The 26,314-nt window shown below is 29.0% G+C and overlaps 3 protein-coding genes across 11 annotated transcripts; 1 reads left to right on the top strand and 2 right to left on the bottom strand.

The window, feature by feature from the left end:
* Positions 1-444: 444 nt before the first annotated feature.
* On the bottom strand, positions 445-15,860 carry LOC128891059 (dedicator of cytokinesis protein 9). Of its 4 annotated transcripts, none has more exons than XM_054150232.1 (29): positions 15,595-15,860; positions 14,804-14,920; positions 13,994-14,172; positions 13,684-13,753; positions 12,862-13,302; positions 12,282-12,776; positions 12,033-12,199; positions 11,806-11,967; positions 11,662-11,741; positions 11,327-11,580; positions 10,965-11,206; positions 10,658-10,757; positions 10,114-10,485; positions 9,822-10,019; positions 9,594-9,740; positions 9,265-9,451; positions 9,159-9,188; positions 8,511-8,689; positions 8,195-8,400; positions 7,656-8,063; positions 7,221-7,521; positions 6,970-7,129; positions 6,667-6,827; positions 6,152-6,481; positions 5,924-6,074; positions 5,417-5,679; positions 4,967-5,324; positions 4,593-4,884; positions 445-4,523 (listed from the first exon to the last, which is right to left on the bottom strand). In XM_054150232.1, exons 1-29 carry the CDS (start codon positions 15,691-15,693, stop codon positions 4,289-4,291), a joined length of 6,384 nt encoding a protein of 2,127 aa, XP_054006207.1. In that variant the 5' UTR covers positions 15,694-15,860; the 3' UTR covers positions 445-4,288. The 4 variants fall into 4 exon arrangements, with proteins under 4 accessions (XP_054006207.1, XP_054006208.1, XP_054006209.1 ...); XM_054150233.1 differs by having other exon boundaries at positions 5,933-6,074; XM_054150234.1 differs by lacking the exon at positions 9,159-9,188.
* Positions 15,861-16,368: 508 nt separating this feature from the next.
* LOC128891426 (protein phosphatase 1L) lies at positions 16,369-20,172 on the top strand. 3 transcript variants are annotated; one of them, XR_008460825.1, is made up of 9 exons: positions 16,369-16,692; positions 17,030-17,275; positions 17,358-17,555; positions 18,510-18,800; positions 18,867-19,023; positions 19,102-19,232; positions 19,337-19,462; positions 19,536-19,644; positions 19,727-20,172. XR_008460825.1 is itself a non-coding variant. In XM_054150891.1 (8 exons), exons 1-8 carry the CDS (start codon positions 16,657-16,659, stop codon positions 19,806-19,808), a joined length of 1,449 nt encoding a protein of 482 aa, XP_054006866.1. In that variant the 5' UTR covers positions 16,373-16,656; the 3' UTR covers positions 19,809-20,172. The 3 variants fall into 3 exon arrangements, 1 of the variants encoding a protein (XP_054006866.1); XR_008460824.1 differs by having other exon boundaries at positions 16,373-16,692; positions 19,337-19,644; positions 19,727-19,900; positions 19,986-20,172; XM_054150891.1 differs by having other exon boundaries at positions 16,373-16,692; positions 19,337-19,644.
* Positions 20,173-20,193: 21 nt separating this feature from the next.
* Positions 20,194-25,681, bottom strand: LOC128891427 (cysteine protease ATG4A). Of its 4 annotated transcripts, none has more exons than XM_054150892.1 (10): positions 25,318-25,678; positions 25,032-25,211; positions 24,796-24,981; positions 24,070-24,250; positions 23,921-24,000; positions 23,665-23,816; positions 23,490-23,568; positions 23,274-23,410; positions 23,027-23,192; positions 20,194-22,740 (listed from the first exon to the last, which is right to left on the bottom strand). In XM_054150892.1, exons 2-10 carry the CDS (start codon positions 25,132-25,134, stop codon positions 22,673-22,675), a joined length of 1,152 nt encoding a protein of 383 aa, XP_054006867.1. In that variant the 5' UTR covers positions 25,135-25,211; positions 25,318-25,678; the 3' UTR covers positions 20,194-22,672. The 4 variants fall into 4 exon arrangements, with proteins under 4 accessions (XP_054006867.1, XP_054006868.1, XP_054006870.1 ...); XM_054150893.1 differs by having other exon boundaries at positions 24,796-24,966; positions 25,318-25,676; XM_054150895.1 differs by lacking the exon at positions 25,032-25,211 and having other exon boundaries at positions 24,796-24,966; positions 25,585-25,681.
* Between the last annotated feature and the right edge of the window lie 633 nt (positions 25,682-26,314).

Here is a 26,314-nt window from a genome sequence, read left to right as displayed (position 1 = left end):
TTCACATTCTTTACTTTTTTCTGCATATTCATGTAATTTTACATCGTAATTATCATAATTCAACTTCTAATTGTTGATTTGTACACTAATAATTGAATTATAATAAATTTTTTTATATAAATAAAAATTCCGTAACATGTGGCGCTATCTTTTGGTGAACTCTTTAAGTTTGTCGTGAAATAGTTTCCATCTCGGCGTCGTTCGATAACGCCACGAACATGAAAATTTTCAAAATATATATTCTCTACTTTTTTCTGCATATAAACGTAATTTTACATACTTTCTATCGTAATTCAACTAATAATTGTCGATTAGTACACTAATAATTGTCTAATGCCTAGTTTTTTAAAGAAATGAAAAACCTGGAAGTGTGGCGCCATCTAGCGGCAACTATTTCACGACAAACTTGGATGGTTCACTGAGAGATGACGCCACATTTTTCGGTATTTTTATTTATTTAAAAAACTTAATATCAGTCAATTATTAGTGTACAAATTAACAATGAGAAGAATTATTACAATAGAGCTAACATTTTCAAGTTATTTGTCATTTTATTATCTTAATCACAATGGAGTAACAAATACAGTGTTTCTATAATGGTCACATATATCAATAATTATAACATCGGTGTATTATAAGTTGCAAGCAATGTATTTGCTTAAACATAATTCAATGTAAAATTATCAGAAACGTTGTGCGAGTATGCCTTTTACTTATTATCCCATTGCAATTTATAATAATTACTCAAATGCTTTATAATATTAAAGTTAAAAAAAACTGATCTACTTGCAAGATAATTCAATAGTATTATTTTTAACATAATTGCTAATTAAAAAATGTCATGTATTTGTACAAATGTATGCATATTTAACGAACATCGACTAAACTCACAAAGTAGCATTTACATTTTTAGTGTTGCATCACAAATTAATTTGATACTTATTAAAATTAAGATTATATGTTTTTTATATAATTGCAATATTTATTTTCGTGCATCATTCATTTATATTACTGAATTTAGACATGTGCTTTTTCTCTTTTGCATACATACATAGTTCTTAATATTGTTCTTTCTTTTTTTCTCTTCTTTATAAAAGATTACAATGAATGCAAAATATCATTATTTTTATTAGAAATGACGATAGTAGTTGTAACGTATTAATGGACAGCATTTTGACTTTCATTTATGAAAACTTTCACTACTAAAGAGACACCGCATTTGACAAAACATCTTCTTCAATTATATGAACAAGAATATCCTCTAAAATTGTTTGATATTTTGCTTTGCTAAATAATAATTAAAAAATAAATAAATGTAAGATACATGTATATGTAACACACAAAACGAAGTAATAATTGTTATTAGGTGTGTATTCAATTTTGTAGTAAATCTTAAAATTAAATAATGGGCTGTTCAAAAGTTACGTCACACTCTTAGGGGTAGCTTGGTCAAAGAAAAAACAAGTTATAAGAAAGAATGTCAAATATGTAAATTAAAATTTTATCGGTAATTTCTTTTTTATACACATGCTTTGCTTCAGTGAAAGAGATCAGATGAAATTAACATCACGTAATTTATGAATAGCCCTTAAAATGTATTGTAAAAGAATATTTAACAAGATTTTTGACAACCTTTAAATGCATACAAAACATGATTTTCCTTTTCCTAATACATTTGAAAGTATATAAATTAATATAACAATTATTGCCTCATTTATTTCTAGAGAGCTTTATGAAAGATCATTTAGTATAAATCCGGCATAAATTTATTCTACTTAACATAGATATCAGCAATGAAGAATCCAATGTTTTATATGTATGAAGTATATGTAGTTGTTTCTTAAAATTAATTTTTCGTATAAATAGTTTATAATTCTATAAGCATAACTTCTTCTATTTCTAATGGTATCATTAATTGAAACAATTAGTAGCATACATTTTCAAATATTCAGACGTTTCTGTGCGATGTCCATTTGCATTATACCTAGCTACAAAATGCAGTCTGAATGAAAGAAATAGTATGCTATGGCACGTAAGCTTTACTTCCTTTCTCAGTCAAATACTATTTATATTATCTCCAAATTGATCCATTAATTAAAATGCTATCAGTGTACAAGTCTAATCTTTTTAATTTACATACTGAAATAGATAGTTTGCATTCAGTCTTTTTGTTGTAGCATTACAACAGTAAATCACTATACATTCATTACTCAAATTTTCAAATCAATTGCAATTTTGGAAGAATATGTAACCGCATGTTTTTATTTTAAAAATGACACAATTAACTTCATAGGAAGTGAACGCATTCTTTTATGACTGAACCCCAAATTCGTATATTATGTTACTAATGTACAGCTGTATTTCTTTTTTATATTAGTTAAATTTAATAAAAACCAATTGTAATAATGCAATGACAAAATCATTTACAATTCTATTCGAACGGTTTTCAATTGTATCTATTGAAACATTCTTTTAGACAAGTTCTATCTATGAGTGACACATATTCCCAAAGATAAATAACAATATTTCGTTATTTAAACACAACAGTCTATACATACTAATTACAATTATACATTTACTATACATAAAAGCACGTAAAATTTTCAGATAGTTTTTTGTATGGAAACCCATAACAGAGTAAAGATCATTTTTATCAAATAAAAGAGTTCATTCCACTTTTTTTAAAAATTGTTATCTTATGTGCAATAAATGCAGCGAGATATAAAATTTAAAGACACTCATTATTTACGATATTAAATTTTATAAATACATAAAATTTTAATTAGCTGTAGTTTTTATATACATAAAGCATTGAACAAAATTGTACAAAATGAAAATACAGTAAATATTATGCATTATTTAGAATGTATCACAACAAAATTATATAAAGAAGACAAGCAAACAATATGAAATAAAAATAATTTCTGAAAAATATCATTGGAAAGAAAGCAGTATTTTTGTTAAGTACATTATCCATAAAATTTTGTGTTACCGTGAATCAGAATGAGGAGATTCAACGATTATCGTGATTTCATGTGATAAATATTGTAGTAGAGACTATATAAAATATAAATTTTCATATCCATTTCAACAAAATTTGTCAAAATTTCTTACCGTATAGAATATGTAAAAAATTCGTATTCGATTAAAATGTGGAACTTTTTAAACTGATACTATCTCATAAAACGTTTCCCTCTTTTCAATTAATATTTGCATTAATATTGAATGATTGCTAGCTATATCTTCTTTACATAATACATATATGTAGAATAAATTATACAAATATATACAAATTAAGTTCTACACATTCAACGTATTCCAATATACAAATCATTAAATCCTTAAGTCAATATGTACGCATATATAAATGCCCCTTTAGGTGCTTGACACCAAAATATACTACATTCAACTAGATTTAATATGTATAATATTCTTATTCGATAGATAGAAATTGCATATTGGTGTAGACAGTTACAAATCTTTAAGTTAGAAAACATGTAAATTTGTTTACGAAAGTAAAGTATCTACATACTATTTTTGAAAGTTACTTTTCTGTCAGTATAAATTTGCACTAAAAAGAGTGTATATATGCTAAATATGGCATATATATGTTACATATGAAAATATGGCAGTGATCAAATTATTGAGAACATTTGCATTAGGCCACAGTGTAATACTTTTATATTGTTTTGAGATATAGTATTTTACGTCCACTGTTTGTGATTTTTATCCATTTTATCCAGTAAAGTCCTCGAATAAAAATGACCAAAAGTTACAATAAATGGATAATACTTAAGCAATACCATTTAGTACATACAATAATTAAAAAAAGTTTGATTATGACAGCAAAGTGGAAGTGTAGTAATTGACTTACTTACTATTATAATAACAACCACAAGTAGTAACAGAGTGTCTTTTGTGCTTAAGTAAATTAATGATCAATTAGAATACAGTAACTCATTGAAAACAAGTTATTTTTATCTTCGCTGTTTCGAGTAATAGAGAGAGAGAGAGAGAGAGAGAGAGAGAGAGAGAGAGAGAGAGAGATATTGCTTACAAAAACTGTACTGCTTTAAGCCTAATATAATATGGTGAGAATTGTTTTCTTTCATAGAGATTTGAACGACAATTTCAGTTTCTCCTATTATTTAAAATAGCGAAAATATTAAAATGGAGTAACTTTAGTGGAGCACTGTGTGTAATTAAATTTGTACCATTCACTTACATAAGAAATTACTTTAAAAACAAAGGTAATTTAGTTACAGATGACATCATTTTAATCATCATTTTAGGCTGTACTTGTATGATTATTAGCACCACTGATAGCACTAAACAAAGCAGCGCTATTACGTTTAAAATTACCAACTTGTTCATCAGGCCAAATAGGTTCTCCAAGCAAAGATGATAAATTCTGACATAGTTTCTGATAATTTTCACGTAACACTTCTTGATATTCGTGTTGATCAGATGTTATTAATTTGCTATTTATTTGAAGCGCTGTGTAACATATCTTAACAAACTCTCTGAAAATCAGTGATATTGTAAGTAAAATAATAAATAATTACTTTTCCTTCCTTAATAAAGAAACTTACCTAAAGACATCTTTTAGTTCTTCAACTTTATCATCTGGATATTGTGGCGACAACGCAGGATCTAAAAATGCAGAAGCGTATGCAAGTGGTCCAGCATTTACCGTAACACATATGCTTCCTTGTAGCCTTAATTGTAATTTTTTCACATCTGTCGGACCTATAAGAGCGACATCTTCTAACTCTTGGACGCGCTGTCGCATTTCATCCAAAGCAACTTCAATTGGACTCAGTTCCATTAACCGTTTTTCAGTTACCAAGATGCGTTTTTTAATGTATGGAAAGGAATATTGAGCTAAAATATAAATGAGTATTAATGGTATTTGTTTGTTTATAAATTATTTGATAGGTGGCAATTAGATGGAAAATTAGCGTACTTGTAACAATTGTTCTCCGTTTCCATTGATCTTCTGGATTACCCCTTGCTTTTCCTTCTTTAGTAAATGGTGTTTCAAACATGAAACACGACACATTGTGATTCTGTTCGAATTCTGTTTGTCGTGTATCTAATTCAAATTTTTCAAAGTAAGGCGTAACATGTGTCACTTGAATATATGCTAGTTTTGGATCTAATTCAGTTACATCGATAGGCACGGAGTCCATTATCATCTTGACATTCTCTGAACCAAATTTATCGGAATATAAATGATGTAAACGCTCTGAAATTTCTGATAAAGATGTAATTTTTGGCTCTTTGTAAATGTACTCTTGACCATTTTCATCCTCAAAATACGCCTAAAAGCACATGTATACAGATTACTTATACATGTATTATATGGATTATATAAATGAAAATTATTAGTAGTATCACTTTTTAATATTCTTACCGAGCCAAAAAATGCAACTCTATAGAACCTTCCAAGAAGTCTCTTCCCAGACTTAGTAACCTCGACAATCTTATTACAGGCTTGTGCCAAATGCGAATAACAATTTGCTAAAGCTTCGTAGTTTCGTTTTTCTTCATACATAGGAACTATTAATCGATACAAATGTCCAAGGAGTTCGAATCGTTCTGCTTTTTCTAATATGTCAGCACAAACTTCCAATTGTTCAAGAAGTAGATAGTCGTTGTAATGAATATCTTGCACACCTAAAATAATACAATTAATCATAAAATTTTACATCTAAAAATGAAAACTAAACAAATGTAATCCATGCAAACATATTAATACCAATACATTCAAATTTAATACAAATTAATCAGAATAAATATAATTTCAAATCAATAACATGCATTTTTTACATGTATAATATAAAAATTGATAAGGAAACAAGCACGATTGAAAATAATAGTAACTTAATACATATATAATACAAACATGTGCAAAACATACAAATCTCACCAGCATCGAGTTTAAGGCTACATTCGTCTCTAGAAATATTTTCAGAGATTTTGTCAAAGGCTTCCGCTCCCCACGTGTGAACTTTCTTCAATTTCAAATATTCCGCCATTAATGCAGCGATATGTAATTGACAACAAGCGGCCTAAAGAAACAATATTAATGTATTTCTTAATACATAACATACGAACATTTTATTTTAAATGATTTCAAATTATGTACCTCTGAAAAATTTCCATCCCTTGCATGATTTCTAGCCATAGTTTCTAACCACGTATGCCTTAATTCTGGTGTACTAGCATACGAATTAGCCAAACTATGTTGTAAATCCACCAACATTTCAGGATCATTATTGTGTTCTCTCATTTGGGCTGTCGCCATTAAAACTGTTCGAATCCTTTTATTAAGATCTTTAACTTCAACTGGAAAACCAGTACCTTTCATCACTTTATCAGACGAAGCATAACTATTTATTAATGAAAGCGATTCTTGAAATCTTGAATTATTCAATCCAATAACATTTCCAAGCATTTGGGAAACTGATATTATCACCTATTCATGAGCAAATAGTGCGAATAAAATATTAAAAATATTCCTAGATTTATATTTAGATAAAATGAAGATACAAATTTATATATTTAATTCTCTTAGGTATTAATTAATAATTTTACAAAAGTAAATGTTAGTGACATGTTTTTAATAATTACAAGTAATTTGATTTTTTTCAACATGCTTACTTGTAAGTGAACTCTAGTTAACCCCTTCCTGCTAGTGAACTCAAAATTACTTCTCATAAGAAGGTAAAGCAAAGCACAGGACTCTTGCCTAATGGAGCTCAGTTTACTATTACAGCAACGTAGTAATTCATAACACAAACGTCCACAAAGAACTGCATTCCCTATAAAATTAATAATAAATGATTAATTAGGATTAATAACGAATTTTTAAATGTTTAATTCTTTCAGTCGTAGTAAAAGTCAAACACATGTTACTACATTCTACGAATATAATTGTATACTACTCATCATTGTAATTCGTACCTTGAAAAAGAATTATAGAATAATTATTTAAGAAAGCTCTAAAACTAGCGAAAACATGACGCAGCAAAGTTTCAGATTGGCCAACTTGCAAGAATGACAAATATATACTGAAAACTTTCTGCATTATAGGATTATCTCCATCTGCCGCTAAAAGTACATCCTACAAAAAACAAAATCACATGTATACGAACAATTTACTTCTTAGTAATAAGCCACACAGTTCTACACAATATCTACACATCATTTCATACCTTAAAATGAATACAGAATAGTCCTAAACAATCCAATGCAATGAGACCAATTTCTGTTGCCATATTTGCTTCTAATAAAACTTGATGTACTTTTCCACTGTCAGTTTCAACAAGATTTTCTCTTAGTGTATTGTTATGAGGTTGTAAAGTACTAGTGGCAGACCCTTCAGTAGAAAAATCAGGTGGTGCCATTCTAGCCGGCAATGTCATTGCTTTTACTGTTCGAGGTTTTCCACAACTGTTTGCAGCATTCGTAGTTATTTGTCTTTTTCCAACATATTTAAAGTGGTGCAAACTCATTCTAAAAAGGAATCATAATAATGTATATTTTACAGTATAGAAATAAACAATCAATTGCAGAAATTTCTATATTTTTAAAAACTTTGCAATACTTTGAAAAACATTAGTCTAATGATATATTTAATATTAACTTACTCTATTACTGAAAAGAAGTTTAAAATTTCACAGTCGCTGCATTGCTGCCACCATGCAATGACCTGATGATCACCCAAATATTTTATAACAAATAGGAAACAAAGTAATATGTCTCTAACTTCTGACGATTGCAATTTATCACATCTAGGCGATGACTGTGTTACACTCAAGGAACGTGAATGTCTCTTTTTCTCACCAGTACCATTTTCGATAGGTTCACGAATGATAGTCGTTTCTTGAGATATATTTGACTGAGAGGCGCCAGACATGGTTGAAGTATCTGACTCTATACTAGTACAGGAGTAACCGTTAACCAAACCTTGACCTGCTATGGCAGCGAAATACGTAGAATCGCGTAAATGCATGGATGCTCGTATTGGAGACTGTGTATCCAAGTGTAACGTGAGTCTACACATAATATTATATATAAATTATTCAATCTGCTTATTTACTTCTCAGAAAAATGTAACACGTTTAAATTGTTTGATAGTCTATAACTTCTAAATAAAAAATGTAGCATTAAAATTTTGAAAACATACCTATGAATTGACTTTGGAGTTCCAGTAGTAGTTGTATTACTACTAGTATCTTTGTTTGCTAAAAATGAACTACTAGTCGATATTCTACTGATACCATTTTGTTTAGCGTCTGTTTTATTATCATGTACAGATTGCAGTCGATGTAAATTTTCCAATACAATACCTAGCCACGGTATGTAAATGGATGCTATTCTACTTAATTGACCCTGCAATAGAATGCAGTTAATTATAAATTAATTTAGTTTAAATCTTGAAGACTACATTGCCTTAATCTTAGTATTGCATTCCATTATAGAGTATTTCATATTAACCTTACCTTATTTTGATATCTATCATCAAGTTCGTGTTTTGCCACTAAATCTCTTAATGTAGCTATTGCTACTTTTCGAATTTGTATAACTTCATTTAGAGAAGTTTTGACTTCTTGCATTAAGAGTCCAACCAAAAAGTGATGTTTACAAAAATCCTCAGATAAACAATACTCGCTCATTAAATCTGTAACGAATATTTTATATTAATACATTTATTCTATTCATATTACTTTTATATGAAAATAAGAAAATATGCGCATACATAAGGGCCACCTATAAACATTAAAAATTGAACAAAATTAAGATAGCTTAACGGAAATATGTTTTAAAAAGTTTGAGATTGCATTATAGAACATGGTGTATAACATAAAACGTGTAATTATTGTATGTACATTCTAGTCTATGTGTACACTATATTGCATAAATATTAAATATTCTAGAACTCTTAAATCCTTCATAGATTTCAGTGCATTTCAATAATATAATAAACCAGGCTTGCATTGCAACAAATAAAAATACCATAACAGTATTTTCTAAAAGTCTAGTGATTGATAGTGATTAATATTAAGAAAACTGTGTGCAACTCCCACTCACTATGGCTACAATAATAAACCACAATAAAGACGGGAGTGTATGAACATGACTTAACATACCATCACATTCTGGATCACTCTCTGTATCTTCTAAATAAAGCATAAAATGATTACATTATAAAATTGAAGATACCGAGTATGATAACAGTACTAGTTCTATATTTACCTCTGGAAGTAATTCGTGATTGCATCATCGGCAAGTTGAAAGACGCATAGTGTTCATGGGAACAAATTATTTGCAGGAACGTAAATTTGAAGTCGTGCAGCGTACGTTGATCTCCAGGAGAAAAGTTGTCTATGTACAAATTGATGAGACGAAACACATATCCACGATCCATGAATGTAAGACATCGCTATTTTAAGATTTATAGAATTAGCATAGAGTATTTTATAAAGTAAGGTATACATATAATGAGTGTATTCAAGTTTTTAATAAAAAATAATGTACTTTATTATTTAAATGTAATATTGAATGCATAGATTATATTTACTTACTTTTAGGAACTGTGCAAGACTTTTGTTCAATTCATGTGTTTCAACAGGCATTTCTTTATACTTGGTCATAAGATAAGGCATAATAACTTCTACTAAACTTCGAATTTTGTCATGGTATTCTTTAGAAAATCTTTCATTCCTGTGCATCTGTAAAATAATTTGGTTAAGTTAAATTCATTTACGTAAATTCTGTTGAGCAGTGTATGTTCCATTTGAATAAAATGTTACCTTTATTCTTCCTGTTGAAAGTAAATGTTGAGCCATGCTTTTGATCATTATTTCGAAAAAGAAGCTGGAGTGGTGCATGAATTTATTTACTACTAAGAAATCAGTGTTACTTGGTTGCAACAATGTAGGAAGATGTTTTCCTAATTGCTCATGAACTGTTATACTGCCATTTCCTTGCGAAGGCGATACAAATACAAACTGTAAAGCATATCAATATGGTATTAATATTATTTTTTTATTTCATTTTCTTAGTCTTCTTATTGTTTGAAAAAAACTTAATATAGTGCCTTACCTTAATGTAAGCTTGAAGAGTTTCCTTTCTCCCAGCTTCGTGCACCATATTTATAAAATGTATTAAAACTCTTATAATAAATAATCCAACTTCCTCGTTCATAGTATAAGTTAATAATGTAAACAGTTGATTCAATATTGTAGGAAGAAAGGTGATAACAGTAACTAGCTGTACTGCGTGAGCAGCTTTTAATATTTTGCAAGTTTCCGAATCCGCTGGCATTGCTCCCAGTTTCGTGTCCAGAATTCGTTCCATGTGAGCAAATAAATTATGCAAGTGTACATCACGTGTAAATACAGTTGAAATTAGTTGAAAAGCTACTGTGAACACTGGCCGTTGAGAATCAATCCAAATAATTTCCGGTCCTGCATTCTGAAGTAGTATAGAATTAATTATTAGAATATTTTAAAGTACAATTGCAAATGTCTGTACATCTTACTTTACTTTGCAAAAAAAGACATTAATAAGATCATCGATAAATCAATTAAAATAATATTCAATTGTGTACACGCGTACACGTATAAATGGGGGCTTTAATTCTTACCCCTTTTCCAAGCCCAAGTGGTTGTATAGAAAGATATCCTGGAGGTAAGTGTGTTGCCACGGGTAATGTTTGTACGTTCATATCCATATCCACATTTAATCTATAAGAAATATATATTTCTTTTTATGGCTATATGAGTACATTACCATTTTGTTGTAAATAAAAAGGTATATAATATCTTGTATTAGCTAAATAATGTATAAATTAATGTATGTACACATATACGCTAATACAAGGTATATAATATGTATTTTATTTCAATTTGTGTTTAAGAATTTTGTAAAACTTTGTAAAAGGCATATCATACCTTCCCTTATATAACAAAGGGGACCAAGCATAACCAACACAGTTTTCGACTCCATTTTCTTTCTTCTTGTTCATATCACAACTTATATGATAGAAAGAAAACAGTAAATGGTGCTTAGAATGAAGTTTCGTCGGTAACCGTATTTTGATTTCTTCGTACCAAGAGGGAATTGCATTATGATGTAAAACTGCACAACATGCTCGTAAACATAAAAGTGGAGCACCAGGTCTTCCATATATACACTATTACAAAAACATGTAGAAAACATTAAAAATACTTCATTAATTTTTAAACCAAATTAGTTACTTTATTTAACATTAAACAAAAAATTAATACACATACTCTTCACACGTTATACGTACTCTTAAAGGCGTAGTATCTTCGCTGTCATCGTTCCGTAATTCAACGATGCACGCAATATTTCTGGCTCTTGTAAATATTTTTTGAGTATCGAAGCATAGAGTTTGTGGATATACATAAAGATGGTTAATGTACGTTGTGTAAGGATGAACGTCTTTTTCCGAAGTACTTTCAAATTCTGCAACTTCAAGAGTTGGTTCAGACGTTGGTGGTAATGGAAATGGCTTTAAAGCTGTTAAGGATGTAGACAATGTATCTAGACAAAAAATGAAATTAATCGATGTATCATTTATCGTTTGTAAGTACAAGAAATATATTTTACTAATCGAATACATACTGTCAGGTAATTCCGTAATTGACTCAATTTTTATTTTTAACCAGCCAGGTATCACAGTCAATTTACTAAGTTTTTCAGGTCTAAAATAAAAACAATATTCGTCAACATTCATACATAACTTCATATATAATCTTTGAAACATACTTTCTATACTCTGAAAGAAGTTTTAATAATTCATCGTCCTTAATTTTATTTCCTTCTTGTCTATATATTGCTGGAAAATCTGACGATGTATCTAATTCGTTACTATATAATCTAAATAATGGTCTGGCAGCCCAAGCAAAAGGCATTCTGTAATTCCCCAGTCTAAAAAATAAACATCAAAGCAATTAAAATTCTACATTATTTAAAGAAGTATATATGATCTATACCTTTGACAACATGCTCTGACTTGTTTGTGCAGTTTCAAACCTAATCGTGGATCTTTTGCAGCTCTTAAATATGGTTCCGAAGTTTGGCATATGTTTCCTTGTAATATTTTATCTATTCTTACAACCAAGAATATATCAGGATGAGGATTACTAATACTAAATATGGCCTGTAAAAGTGAAAAATAAAGCACACTTAATAATTAACAAACCAATTCTTTAATTATACTATTACAATTGTTAACAACAAACCTGTTTTGGATATTTAATCCAATCTAATGGTATATTTTTTAAGTCATCTGGTAATTTCATATTTTCTGTAGATTCTGTCATAATACCTACAGGACTTAGTTCTTTTACCATTTCTTGAACAACTTCATGATTAATATCAAAATGAAAGTTTTCTGTAAGTTTTCTACCATTCCTCGCATCGTAAAGACTTAATGTTGTTTGATATGGTTCCACCTGGCACAATGACTCCTTTTCATCTATTGGTGCTTGTAATCTAAATTTAAGACTTTCACATTTCACAAAAATTCTATGTCCAAATTGTTCTTTGTATGGATCAATATTTTGTTCATTAGAATTGCCTGTGTGTTGCTTGCTATGTGGAATATGAGGGTAAATACTGAATAATCTTTTACGATTTTCACGTCTAGCTAATGCTATACTGGTATCAGTTTCTCTAGAATATTTGATTAGCTGTGGATTCATGCTTTGCTCCAAGCCTTTTAACGTTCCATAAACCTGTAATTAACATCATAAAACGTGATTTTCAACAATTCTATTGAAAACATTTATAATGAATATCGCTTATATTTACACATAATACCTGTATAGGTTGAGGTGAAGGAGGGGGTGTATTACATGTTCTTTCTAATGAAGCAGCACGTTTTTCTTCTTGTTGTTTATAATGTTGTAATACCGAGCTCAACTTTAATAACCAATCTTGCATATCTGTCTCATTATCTGCTGCTAAAGTATACGATTTATGAGTCCCGCTCATTCTTAACTCAAAACAATACCTTCCACGTTTCGGATTCCTAACAACTTCGGTGCAAAAATCCATTACTATTGTTAATTTCGCTTCTCCTTTTTTTTCATCTTTAAAAAGTTCAAGAATATAAGTGCCATCAACTTCTTGTCTAAGATGACAAAATCGTCTCTTGAATGATTTTGAACCAATATTTGCAAACATACGATCGCTGCTACCAATTTCTGGTCCTTTCATTAAATAGCCTTCTTTTGTTATTCCATTACTTTTTGTTAACTCCTAATGAAATTAATTAATCTATTTGATTTTGATATACTTTTCCATACTTGTTTATCTAATGTTTCATAGTAATATCACACAAGAAAATGAAAAGTATAAAAGAACAGATTTATTGTAACACAAGTTACGAAGTATATAATAGAAGTACATTTAAAAAATAAATTCTATTATTATTGTACTGTAAATTGTTTCTGCAAAAAAACAAATTAAAAAAGAAAAAAAATATAAAATCTATTTCTAGAAATTCATATACTCAATTCATACATTTACTATTGTACATTATTATATAAATAATATATTTTTGTTAATACAATACTGTGATCAAGAATATTAATTTTACACAGCATTAATAATATTTACACAGAAAACAAAATATTTTACCTCATCAACTTGGTCTACATCTGTATCAATTTCATATACTTCATCTTTCAGATCATCTGCTTTTGATATTCTATAAAAATAAGAAAATACAAATATACTAAATTTTACTAAGTACATTATATTTAATAAACTAGCATGCTGCAATTATTAATATGACAATATAAAAGTATAACTCTTTTATTAGTCTAAAACATTATTTAGTTTAAATTTTATATGCACTATTTGTAGAAGTTAGACATCATTACAAAAATAAAATAATGATAATTAACTTAGTGATGAATTTTCTTGGAACTTAGATATAAAAACATACTTGGGCAATTCAAGATAAGTTCCACTATATGCTGAATATTTGTAATGTATAAGATTCCAATTAGATGTATAGCTTCGCAAACATTCTTTCGTAAGAAGGTTTTCTGTTCTTTCCTCGTTATCTGAAACTTGTGGTACTGTTGGTACAAGAGTACGGTATCTTCTAGGCAATACCACTTGCTGCAGAAGAAAAACATACTAGAGCACGTTGATAATTTTTTTTAAATATTGTATTATATTAAATATTACCTTTAATTAAATAATAACATAAAAAGCAAAGGAATTTTATTACAGAAGTTCAGAAACAATATAATTCATTTCCTCACTGTTTATAATATATAAAAATATACACAGAAATTTATATAATAATATATATAATATTTATATAATACATATACATTTTTGTTTACTTCATTTCTTATTTCCAAATATTTTTTCTGTTTCCTATCGTTTTGTTTATTATTCCTTGTTAATATTATTGATATATTTATGTTTTTTCTAAACAATTTCATTTATTGTTATTATATACATTTTTACAAACATTTGTATATTTTCAATTATTTTTATCATTATCTATTCCTGAAGAAAAACTGTTTGAAACATTGGTAAAGATAATTATATTGTTTCTGTATTGCTCTTATACCAACAAAATCATATCTAATTAATTATTTGATACCATAAGGAAAAAAAAAAGAGAACATTGATACTACTATAGTAAAGCTACTAACATCCTGTGTATGAACTCATAATCTTTTCATACAACGGATGCACATTCTGTCAAATAGATAAGAAATGCTGAGTTGAAACTCACTGAAACATCATCTTGAGGATATAATAGAAGCTCTCTCTGCGGATCATTTTGTAATAAAGTTTTATTCTTTAATACAAAACTTTCAAAGTCTATAGGTTCTACTAAATGTGGCTTATTCTGAAAGTAAATAAGAATATTATAAGATAAATGATAACATATCAAAAAAGACATTACATATACCCTGACCTGGTTAGTAAAAGTTACTTTGAAAACATAAGAGAACTAAGATAATACCATTAATAAAATGAATGACCCCTAATCTATGTAAATTAAAACTTCCAGTAGATCATTCTATAGAAATTAAACATCAATTTATCAATCTCTATTATGTCATGACAGTAAACGAGCCAAACAACTATTCTCGAGAAGAATTCGACTTATCCTTAATTCAAGGTAATAATTAATGAACCAAGACATTGCAAGATACCATAAATGGTCATGTTTCAACGTGAATAACATTATCCTTAAAAGAAGTGGAATTTTACGTCTTCAAGCTATTATATAAAAAAAAAATTAACGCGAATAATGCTATTACGACATTATAAACAAAAATTGAATAAAGATTATTCTATTTAATCTTAAATTGGATACATTTATAACAAAAATTGTGATAATAGTTATCATGAATATTGAATTAAAGAAGTAATGAATGCTCCAATAAATAATATCCAGAAGAAGTTTTCGTTGGTACTGATTATTACTGCATACTTGTTGTTTAAAACAACTGCAAATGTTGTTAGGTACACTCGAGAGGCCGAAAGGTATCGGGTTGAAGATGTCAGCAGACCTACCTGTACGGTGCTCTCACGTACTACCTGAGAGACAGTCTCCCGTAATTGAGCAGCCATGCCCGGCTTACCCAGGCCACGAGTAAACTTTCTTTCGCTCATCTTTGCCGATGACACGTCGATCTCATCACCGTACACCAACAAGAACAATCACAAACATCACGCGTTCTCATTACACACGATCGTAGTAGTAACCACTCATTATGGCCGCGGCCATATTTACGCGGCTTCTAAGCTCACGTCGTAGTAACGCATGACAGCTCACCCTATGAAACTCGCACCGTAAAGCGTAATACAATCGCTATATCCGGTATGTACTTATACATTGGAGTCAGGGCCGGTTTTAGCAATATTAGCGCCCCGAGCAAGATTATCGTCGCGCCCCTTCAGGGGTATATACAGGGTGTCCCAAAAATGTTGTAACACTTCGAAAGGGGTGGTTCAGGAGGTGATTTGAAACAACTTCTTCCTTAGCGAAAATGTTGTCCGAGGCTTCGTTAAGAAGATATTAACAGAAAACCCCGACCAATCAGAGCGCGAGTATGCCGGTTGAGCGTAGGTTACGCGATAGGCGGCCGCGCTCATACGCTACCAAGGCCGCTCCATCGGCATCCTCGCGGTCTGATTGGTCAGTGTTTTCCGTTAATATCTCCTCAACGAAGCCTCGGACAACATTTTCGCTAAGGAAAAAGTTGTTTCAAATCACCTCGACCCGAACCACCCCTTTCAAGGTGTTGCAACATTTTTGGGACACCCTGTATATCGGCATTACATTGCGGCGTGAGCTTAAGGGTTATCCTACAGTAACGTTTGTAATTCGGGTATCGTCTGCTGTAGATACCAGAATTACCAGATACTGTAAAAATTAATTTCCGTTCTTGAACACGACTTTTGAAAACATCTCGAACGAACGATTAAACAAATTTTCGTCGGCTTATTAATGTAAATTTTATTCGTGCTTTATGTTCAGTCACGTACACGTTTTCATAAATAATTATCAAATTTCTGCCGAACTGGAGTACGCAGCAAAACTGATTTGATTTGAAGTGTTCTTTAGTATATATTATGGATGACGAGCTTGAAGACAGGATTTTGTATCAGGTAACATAAAAATAATAAAACGCGTAACTTTGTTTCTTTATTTTACGAAAATTCACTTTGAGATAGAGAAATTCGTCACACGTTAGATTTACGATATTCATGTCGCGTAATTCGTATTCAAAAATAGTCTTAGTGCTCTCCTTTTTTTTTTACACAATGCACACTTTGAGCAGCAATTCGAATAAACAAAATTCATTATTTTATTGAGTAGTGATAGATAGTAAGATTTGATATCAACAACGTTTTTTAAATAAAATATGAAAGATTTATATTTTTAACATAGGACTAATTATCCACTAATGATAATCTTGTGTATACCTTTGTAATTGTGCAATAGACATACATATCCCACATGAAGCTAGTGTCAAAGTTTGCTGTGGGTATTCCTACTGGATTCAATGCTGGGATAAATACTCCTTTCGGCTATTTTTGGAGAGTCATGAGAACTTACGCACTGAAACCAGAAGTGTTAATTTGTGGGGTAGTTTTGGCAATAATTCTATTTTACATACAAGCTGTTGATGTATGGAGCCGATCACTATTAGGAAAAATTCAATACACACTTGGCCGAACCACATCAAAAGTATTTAAATTATAGAAAGTACTTAAAGAATAGCTTATTATTTACATAGAAATATTTATTATGTTTCCTCTACCTTTAAAAGGTTACAAAACTACAGTTTCTAGTTAATGATTCTGTAAACAATGGAGTAAAGCTCAGTTGGGAATTGAAGCAAGGATATATTGCTGCTTATGCAGTACAAGGCCATAGAGCTCATATGGAAGATCGTTTTGTTGTAAATGAAGACATGAATGATACAGGTGTATCTTTGTTTGCAGTATTTGATGGACACGGCGGAGATGTAAGTTTAACAATATTTAATAATTTCATTTGTTTAAATCTTTGCGAAGAAATTTATTCAGTTGTCTTCAAAATAAAATATTTAACAAATTTTACTTTTTAATGTTAAATGTCTCATGTAACATTATAAATTTTATATTGGTCTTTTACGATCTTATATGATCATTATCTTCCAAAATTGCAGATAAAAAGTTCAGCAATAAGGTAAAATAAGTGTGTTTAATAATGTTATAATTATATGAAAATGTTAACACAACATTAGAAATTAAATTAAAAAACCATAAAGTAAAGAAATAGGGTTCAGTGAGATTGCAATGCATTTATCATATAAGTGTATTATTTAAAAACTAAATATATTGATATAGTTTATTTAGATTGTACATAAACTATAGATTCATACAAGTTATTTTTCATTACATTTTTATATAACAATTGTTTTGTATACTTATGATTGCTTAGCTTATATAGAAAATTTAACCATCATTACTATAATGGTGTTCCTTACATGGAATATTTTTATAAAAATAAAGTAGTGCATGAAGAAATTTAGACAAATTATAATATAATTATTGAAAGTCTAGTGTTTCATACTTTATGTACATTGAATAGATTGTTATAATTTAAGAAGGGATATCAGTGTACAGAATTTCTTAATTACAGAATTTTTATTCTTTAAGAGCTTGCTATAACAAATTATTTGAAATAAAGATGTTTTGTTCTTTGTATATTGATATCTCTGTAATATACATATAATAGTTATTGCACTTTGAAAATTATTACAACGATAATTCATATATTTAATAGTTAAGTACAATAAAAGAGATTACCAAGTTACATGATAGTCTTTAATAATGTTACAAAATACATTAATAATAGTCTATTAATTACATAACCATACTATGAATGTATTTATTAGAAAGTATTAGGTAGATTTAGCCTAAATTTTTTTTCACAGTTTGCAGCAAATTATGCATATGATAATCTTATTCCAAACATTAATAAAAAAGTGATTGAATTGAAAGACATAATAGCTGGTAGAGAACCACGTGTATTAAAAGACACGGTTCATATAGAAGAACAACAGAAAGATGAGAAAAGTGATGCAGGAACCCTTGAACGCAAGAAATCTTTTCGTAAGACAGTGAGCACATCATTAACAGATGAGTTTATGAAGAAGACTGTAGGTGTAACTGATCCAGAATTACTTGATAAGTTAGATAGTTTGCAGAGACCAATTACAAGAGAGGTATGATTAAAACTATATATAATGTTTGCAAATGTAAGAAAACATGTTCTTTATTATCACTTCAAGGTAAGACCATGCAGGACAACAGAAAAACCACCAAAAATAGATATTACAACTTATCTTGATGGAAATAAAATAAACTACGGTAGACTATTAACTGATGAAGTGTTAGCAGCTGATCGATTATTAGTTGAAACTGCTAAAAAAAACATGGATGTAGCTGGTAACAATTTATTCGAGTCTTATAGTATTCTATTTATCCAAAGTTCAAAATAACTTCATGATATTTATGTGAATTTAGGTACAACAGCTTTGATTGCTCTTTTAGAAGACAATAAATTGATTGTAGCAAATGTTGGCGATTCAAGAGGTGTAATGTGCGATGGAAAAGGAAATGCAATACCTTTATCATTTGACCATAAACCTCAACAAGTATGTATCTTTGCTTATGTGAATAGACTCTTATCTCAGTTATAATGAATTTATTTTACTTAATATTGCAATACGTTTCTTTGTGTAATGAAAACTATTTTTAGGAAAGAGAAAGAAAAAGAATATCTAAAGCTGGTGGCTTGGTAACATTTAATGGTGTATGGAGAGTCGCTGGGATATTAGCTACTTCTAGAGCTTTGGGAGACTATCCATTGAAAGATAAAAAACTAGTAATTGCAGATCCAGATATTTTAACTTTTGATCTTAGCGACCATAATCCAATGTTTATTGTTTTGGCGTCAGATGGTTTATGGGATACTTTTACAAATGAAGAGGCTGTAGCATTTATTAAAGAACGTATAAATGAACCACATTTTGGAGCAAAAAGTATTACACTGCAAAGTTATTATAGGTAATATAAAGCAACATTACTATTGTGTTAGACATTAATTTATAAAACTAATTTACCAAGTACTTCTTTCTTCAACATATAGGGGTTCTGCAGACAATATAACTGTGGTTGTAATTAATTTAAAAGATCGTAAATACGGAATATCAGAGGCCAAAAAGAATTAATAATGTTTTAATTGTACAACAAATTTAAGTGATTTTTTCCAAAGATATTTTCTAGTCGGTTACATTTTCATATTAACGACTTATAAGTAAATGTAAGTCTGAAACAAAATAAGTGTACATACTGTAATACTAAAATATGTGATGTTTTAATCATTGTTAAAGATTCTTCTTTTGTAGAATTCAGCATCGCTTTTAATTATACCTTTATATTATAATTACTATTTTATGTAATAGTATTCTGGAACATGCTTCATTTATAAACAAATATTTATGCATCGATTCGTTCCAAGGAACAATAATATTATCCCATAGTATGTATACCTGAAATTTATTAATATTAAATGCTTATGTAGCATGCTTTTAATATTGTATTTGTTCCCAAATCTTCTTTTTTTATTTCTACTATATGTTTATAAGGTTTATGTATAAATGTTCATATTATAATTATTATTGTAATAATTATCTGAATACATATAGCATAACAAAATTAAATACTAAGATGTGATCCTTAAACAATACGAGTTTTGCGAACAAACGTGAACATATTTATTTTTGTATAAGCGAATGAATGAATTCTGTAAATGTGTAATCTGATAACTAACACTTAAGTACAATAAATTAAATGGCTAGTAACATGTAAGTGCAATAGTTCATGTCTAAATGGCTAACAACATTTAAATTTAATAATTTATAAATATATGTATTAAAAATGATAAATAATAAAAGTGTATAATATGTTATATAACGAGTTATTTTGATTGTGATGCTTATATTATTTTATACTGTATACATCTGTTATAATTGTAATCATATATTTTTATTAACAGTAATAAAAATACTTTTAAATTTGAAGTTTCATTTTATTAGATAAAATTGTATGACATTTAAATAAATACAGTTTGTTGTTTGTAAAGTACATACACATTTATCTTAAATATATATTATTTGATATTTAAAATTATTATATAAAATATGTAATATTTAAAATTGTATATTTAAGTATCACATGATAATCAATTATTTTTATATTTGTATTATAACCAGCGTTTAAGTAGTAATAGACTAATTATTTTATAGCTTTTTCCTATAAGTTTTAAAAATTTATATTTATTATATACTGAATTGTAATAAATGTCATCATAGTTCCAAATGTAAATTCAACTTGTAGTTACTCTTAATAACGTAATATTAAAATTAATTGTTTAATCATGTTCAGAAATGATTACCGTGATTCTACCTAAGATTATTATTTAATAAAAAACCGACCAGCGTCGACCAATGAAATTTTGATCGCATGATAACCTCTATTACATACATTTACATCTATATATATGTATATAACTTCGCCTTCTTATGGAACGTACTAAATAACCTGATATAACCTATATCGTTGCGTTGGAAACTGCATTGTAGGTCGATCACGTTGTGTTGTGGTTTGTGGCGTTTAATTTAACTGATGTAACATGTGTACATATACAAGGTAGTGAAATCACATTATTTGCAAACATTTGTAACAAAACTGTTACTAAGTAGTTTTAAATCATTTTAAATGATTCAACAGTTCAATATGAAATTCTTGTTAGTTTATGGATCCAGAGGATAAGTGAAATCTATTATGTGAATAATAAACATAGAAAAAAGTGTAAGCTGTGATAACACGTGCTTAACGAGAGAATAATAAAACCATGGAGGGTTTTGTTGGAAATTGTAATATACAGAAACTTTCTAAACAAAATTATGATAGTTGGAAGCTAGAAATGAAACAAGTATTAATCCTTAATGACTTATGGCCATATGTAAACGGAGAAATAATAAAAACAGATCAGAATGCAATAGAGTTTGATAAGAAAGACGAGAGGGCTCTTGCCTTCATATTATTAAGTGTAAGGAGGCCACAGTTTAATCATATAATGAATGCAAAAACAGCGTATGATGCATGGACTATTCTAAAAAAGAAATACGAAGCAAATGATTCAATGAAGGAAACAGTTTTGTATGAACAATTACGTCGAATGAAGAAGAGAGCAAATGAAAGTATGATGGAGTTTGTGGACAAGTTTCAATACAAAGCGAAAGAATTAGAAGACTTTGGAATTCAAATACCAGGAGAAATGTTATCTGTAATGCTTCTAAACACATTACCAAAGGATTATGAAGCATTTCGTACTGAAATAAAATTATGCAACAACATACCATCCATCGAGTCACTCAAAATGCAGCTTCTTGAGCAAGAGGAACAACATCCTGCAGTTTGTTTATATTGATTTTAACCTATAATTTAAGCTTGACTCTACTAAAAAAATCACTTGTATGAATTGTGACCTTCCCATGTTATTTAATGTGTACTATGACTGTATTTTGAAGAAAAGTAAATAAATATATTCTCTTAATATTACAATTATTTATGTTTGAAATGAATAATTTAAAAAAAAAACTTGATATTTTCAAACCATCTTCAAATGTATAATCATGGAAGTAATTTGATTATTTAAATTTGGTTAACATATATTATTATTAGTTTAGTTAGTATACAAGAGTAAGTATATACTGTATTATATGCAGAAGTGAATATTTCTTTACGAACAACAGTTTTGTTTTGTACCAAAATCGTATAATGTATTAACAATGAATAGATCACCCAAGTCCGAAGTATTTAAATATAAGTAATATATACAATATTTTAATTATTTGGTATAAATAATTTTATTGTTCAACTTCTAGTACTGGAATAGCACTAGTATAATTCAAGTATGTATTTCCAATGAAAAGTTGAGTAATATTGTAGTGTATGTATGAACGGACCATCCAGGTTATTATATACATATTTCTTAAATCGCAGACTGATCTTAATTGACGATTAAATGTCAACCGAGCAGTTCAAAGTCTTCATCAGACGTATCATACTGTAGACCTATATGTTCAAAATCTACAACTACAAAAAATTTGGTTAAGATGAACTATATAAATCAAATTTACTGAATGTAAGATTGCTTAGAGTATTGTATAATACTAAACTCTGTTAAAAATTTAATTCATTTTTAACCAACTTCAAAAAGAAGGAGGTTACTCAATTCGACATGTTTTTCTTTTTTTTTAATCTTCTAGTAACTGTTAATACGTTATTATAAGCTCTTAGTAAATAAAAAGTAACTTTTGAATACAAAAAAATGCAAAATATTACTTTCTTCTTTATTTTATATGTATCTAAAGAAACTTACAACTTGTCACTGCTTTTGCTTCCAATGGAGGTTTTTTAACTGGTGACCAATTTGGTAATCTCTCTGTACATACGTAAAGCAAAGGTTGCTTTTCTGGCGTGATTAATTCTTCTTGAATGGATTTACATAAAGATTTAAAATCGTGTTCGGTCGGACATAAGAAACACTGAAAAGAAATAGAATATTGTTTATTATTACTATTAAGGAGTAATCACTTTTTATTAAACAAGTTTAGTTATTTATTTACAAGTGCTACAGAAGGATCTATCCCTGTGATAGGAATACGATTAGCAGACTTGCAATGATAAGTAGCATCCATCTCAGAGTCTTCAACACTGCCTGATCTTTGAGTAGTGTGAGGATCCAAATAAATTATTTCATTCCCTGTAAATGAAAATAATGTAACTAATTTACATATATCTTTACATCGAGTCGCTAAAATAACTCAGGCAATTATACATGCCAACATATCCTATGATATACAATGCATAATTGGGTTTTCCTCCTATTATCCCTAAAGATTGTTGGATCTTCAATGAATTCTGAAAAATCATATGTATGAATAGAATATCCTTAATTTCATTTAAGTTTCAGTTCATCTCTATCCATTCATGCAAGAACATTTATTTCTTTATTACTTTAAGCCCATCAATGTAGATAGGATTAATCTCGCTTAATCCGAGACGAAGAGGTATTAAAAGTAATAAAGGCTTCCATTGGTTAGGTGCTTTCAGTGGTATATTACCATCTGCTTCTGCAGTTGTACCTCCTTCTATTCTACATTGTTTTACTGTAAATGTGTAATTAAATGGTATATGTTGTATACAACATTAAGACTGAAAGTATATATATGTATATATTAAAAAAAGCATCAAACAATATACAGACACTTACAAATATCATTAATTATTATCATATTGTCCAGAGCCACGTGTATTGTAATCGAGTCCCATTCATCATACACAACTAACTTTCTGAAAATTATACCTTGATAAGGCAACACTCTTATGCATACAACCACTTAGAATATCAAAAATATGTACTTTAATACTTGTGCTATTGTATTGGGACCAAACCACTGTCCAACTTCTTTTCCTTCAGATTCTCCTGTTAATGCAATTTGATGAATAGAGTATGTGGCAGTTCTTTTGTCTTCAAAGCGCTCCAGAATTTTCAGGTACGTGCTATCCTTGCTTTTCTCTGGTTCCCATTGCCAGTCTCTACCTATTTTTATGTGTATATTACATAATAACTGCACAAAGTCATTTCATCCTTTAACATCCATTACCATAGATAACATACACATGTAGTATGTTGATTTTGCGAAAGAATAACATCACATGTATTACAGCAATGACTTTCTATTTATATCGTGTGCAATTTAGAATAATATTTAGAATATGAAGTTGGTATGTGTAATACATTTGATATGTACATAATTAAAAGCATGCATTAGATTAAAGAGAATTACTGTAAATCAAGCATGGTCTAAAGCAGATAGATTTTCAAACGAACGGTAGCAGCAAATATTTTAAATATTATTACATAATTAACATGTATAACTGTGTTGAATACAATATTCTTTTATTCGTATAAATATAAAATTAGTTAATTATTAAAATCGAGTATATAAAAACAATAAATAGGGAGGATAAAAGTATAAAGTAGCAAAATTTTTTAAGATATTTTTATATATTTAACTAAAAATAATAAAATATATATATTCAAATATAACATATATTTTTAATATTAAGTTAAATACAAATTACCTAAGTTTAATGTGATTAAAGCTTGGCCAAGGACCATTTGTCCACATCGTAACATGCAACCCCAACCTCTATCACTTGTATATGAAGAATTGTAGCCACCAATAGATGGAAAACCTTTACGATAGGTGAACCATAATTTAGACCTTATATCACTACGAATTGCGTCGAGTTCTGAAATATAAGATCCTACATAACAAATTTATTGAAGATCTCTTTATCGTAATTAACTATTAAACCTCTTATGGCATTATATTTTCTCCCAAGAACCCAAACTGGTTCATCTGTCTGTGGTATGTCATCTGGTTCATCTGTGATATTTTGTGTGAAAAGGCTATCCATTTCCACAATTTTTAGAAATACTATCTATATTTGTTGAAATTTTTCAAAATGTCATATGGATGAAATGCTCTGTCGCTCTATGAATACAAAGAAAGGTAAATACAGTTCTTTTCTACAAGGAGTGACCGAATTAAGGTTAAGTGTTTATCAAAGAATGATATTTCATTTGTACAATACAATCACCTTCACTTTGGCAAAGCAGCATTGGTCATTACTCATAGAGTAAATATTTCATTGTTCTTGCAAATGACAAACATACCGCTACTTTTTCACTTTACAAAAATGTCAACAATATCATAACAGCACCACAACTGACTAAGATCTGCTAAGATCTTGAAGATAGCGCGATAATAAGAGATAGTTTAAATTTTTTGCGAGTTGCAATAGATATAACAAAGTATAAATAATCCATTTGAAAAACAACTACATATCGTTTATACTAAAAACTACCTTATTCGGAAATCAATCATAAAGTATCTCTGGTATCAAATAAAATACATAATAATCTCTTGCGTCGCAATTTTTCCATTACATTGCCCCTGTGCACTCTCAAATATCTTTTCGTCACGCTAGATGGCGTATGGATGTTCGATTCCGAATCGACTATTTATAAACTCGATCTTCTGTAGGTAAATTTAAACTTACCCCTTATTCAAAATTTAGACCCCTTTTGATTCGACTAAAATTATTACATGCTATAGCACCCTACTAAATATCTTTCTGTGGTATTTTTTCATATTTTTCTACTCAACTAAGAAGAAATTTTGAATCGAAATAAATTTTTTTTCAATTTAAAAAAAAAAGTGGAAAAGAAGTCGGCCTACGCTGAGTCTTACGGAATTAAATGGGAGAACGAATGCAGGTGTTTTTGGCAGAAAAATAAAAAGAAGTAAAAATGGACAACTTTGAAAAATGAATGATTTCTTCCGAAAAACTCGACAATATTATAGAAGACGAATTCAAATATCTTTTTTGTAATTTTTTCGTAAAGGAGATAATCTCACTGGAGATAATTTAAAACCGAGAGTAAATAGCATTCTTCTTCTAAAATAAAATGCTTAGAACGGTTATTGACGCAACTACATTTCGTCAAAAATGATTTCTACAGTGGTTTAGTAATTTCAAATTTTGACTGATGTGTTTCGTATCTCTATTTTCTTACGAACAATATTATTCTTTA

Source organism: Hylaeus anthracinus, unplaced genomic scaffold, assembly GCF_026225885.1.
Source record: "Hylaeus anthracinus isolate JK02 unplaced genomic scaffold, UHH_iyHylAnth1.0_haploid 12001, whole genome shotgun sequence".
NCBI lineage: Eukaryota > Metazoa > Arthropoda > Insecta > Hymenoptera > Colletidae > Hylaeus > Hylaeus anthracinus.
Note: the sequence above shows the minus strand (reverse complement) of the source record. Positions and strands in the feature narration are given on the sequence as shown.

Coding starts and splice junctions, on each gene's coding strand:
- LOC128891427 (XM_054150892.1), bottom strand. CDS start 25,134: ATGGATAGCCTTTTCACACAAAATATCACAGATGAACCAGATGACATA. Junction 23,411..23,489: donor GTATATCATAGGATATGTTG/GCATGTATAATT, acceptor TTTCATTTACAG/GGAATGAAATAATTTATTTG. Junction 22,741..23,026: donor AGCAAAAGCAGTGACAAGTT/GTAAGTTTCTTT, acceptor AATTTTTTGTAG/TTGTAGATTTTGAACATATA.
- LOC128891426 (XM_054150891.1), top strand. CDS start 16,657: ATGGATGACGAGCTTGAAGACAGGATTTTGTATCAG. Junction 18,801..18,866: donor AGAGACCAATTACAAGAGAG/GTATGATTAAAA, acceptor TATCACTTCAAG/GTAAGACCATGCAGGACAAC. Junction 19,233..19,336: donor TTGACCATAAACCTCAACAA/GTATGTATCTTT, acceptor AACTATTTTTAG/GAAAGAGAAAGAAAAAGAAT.
- LOC128891059 (XM_054150232.1), bottom strand. CDS start 15,693: ATGAGCGAAAGAAAGTTTACTCGTGGCCTGGGTAAGCCGGGCATGGCT. Junction 7,522..7,655: donor AACTTCTTTTCAGTAATAGA/GTAAGTTAATAT, acceptor ATTCCTTTTTAG/AATGAGTTTGCACCACTTTA. Junction 7,130..7,220: donor TATTCTGTATTCATTTTAAG/GTATGAAATGAT, acceptor TGTTTTTTGTAG/GATGTACTTTTAGCGGCAGA.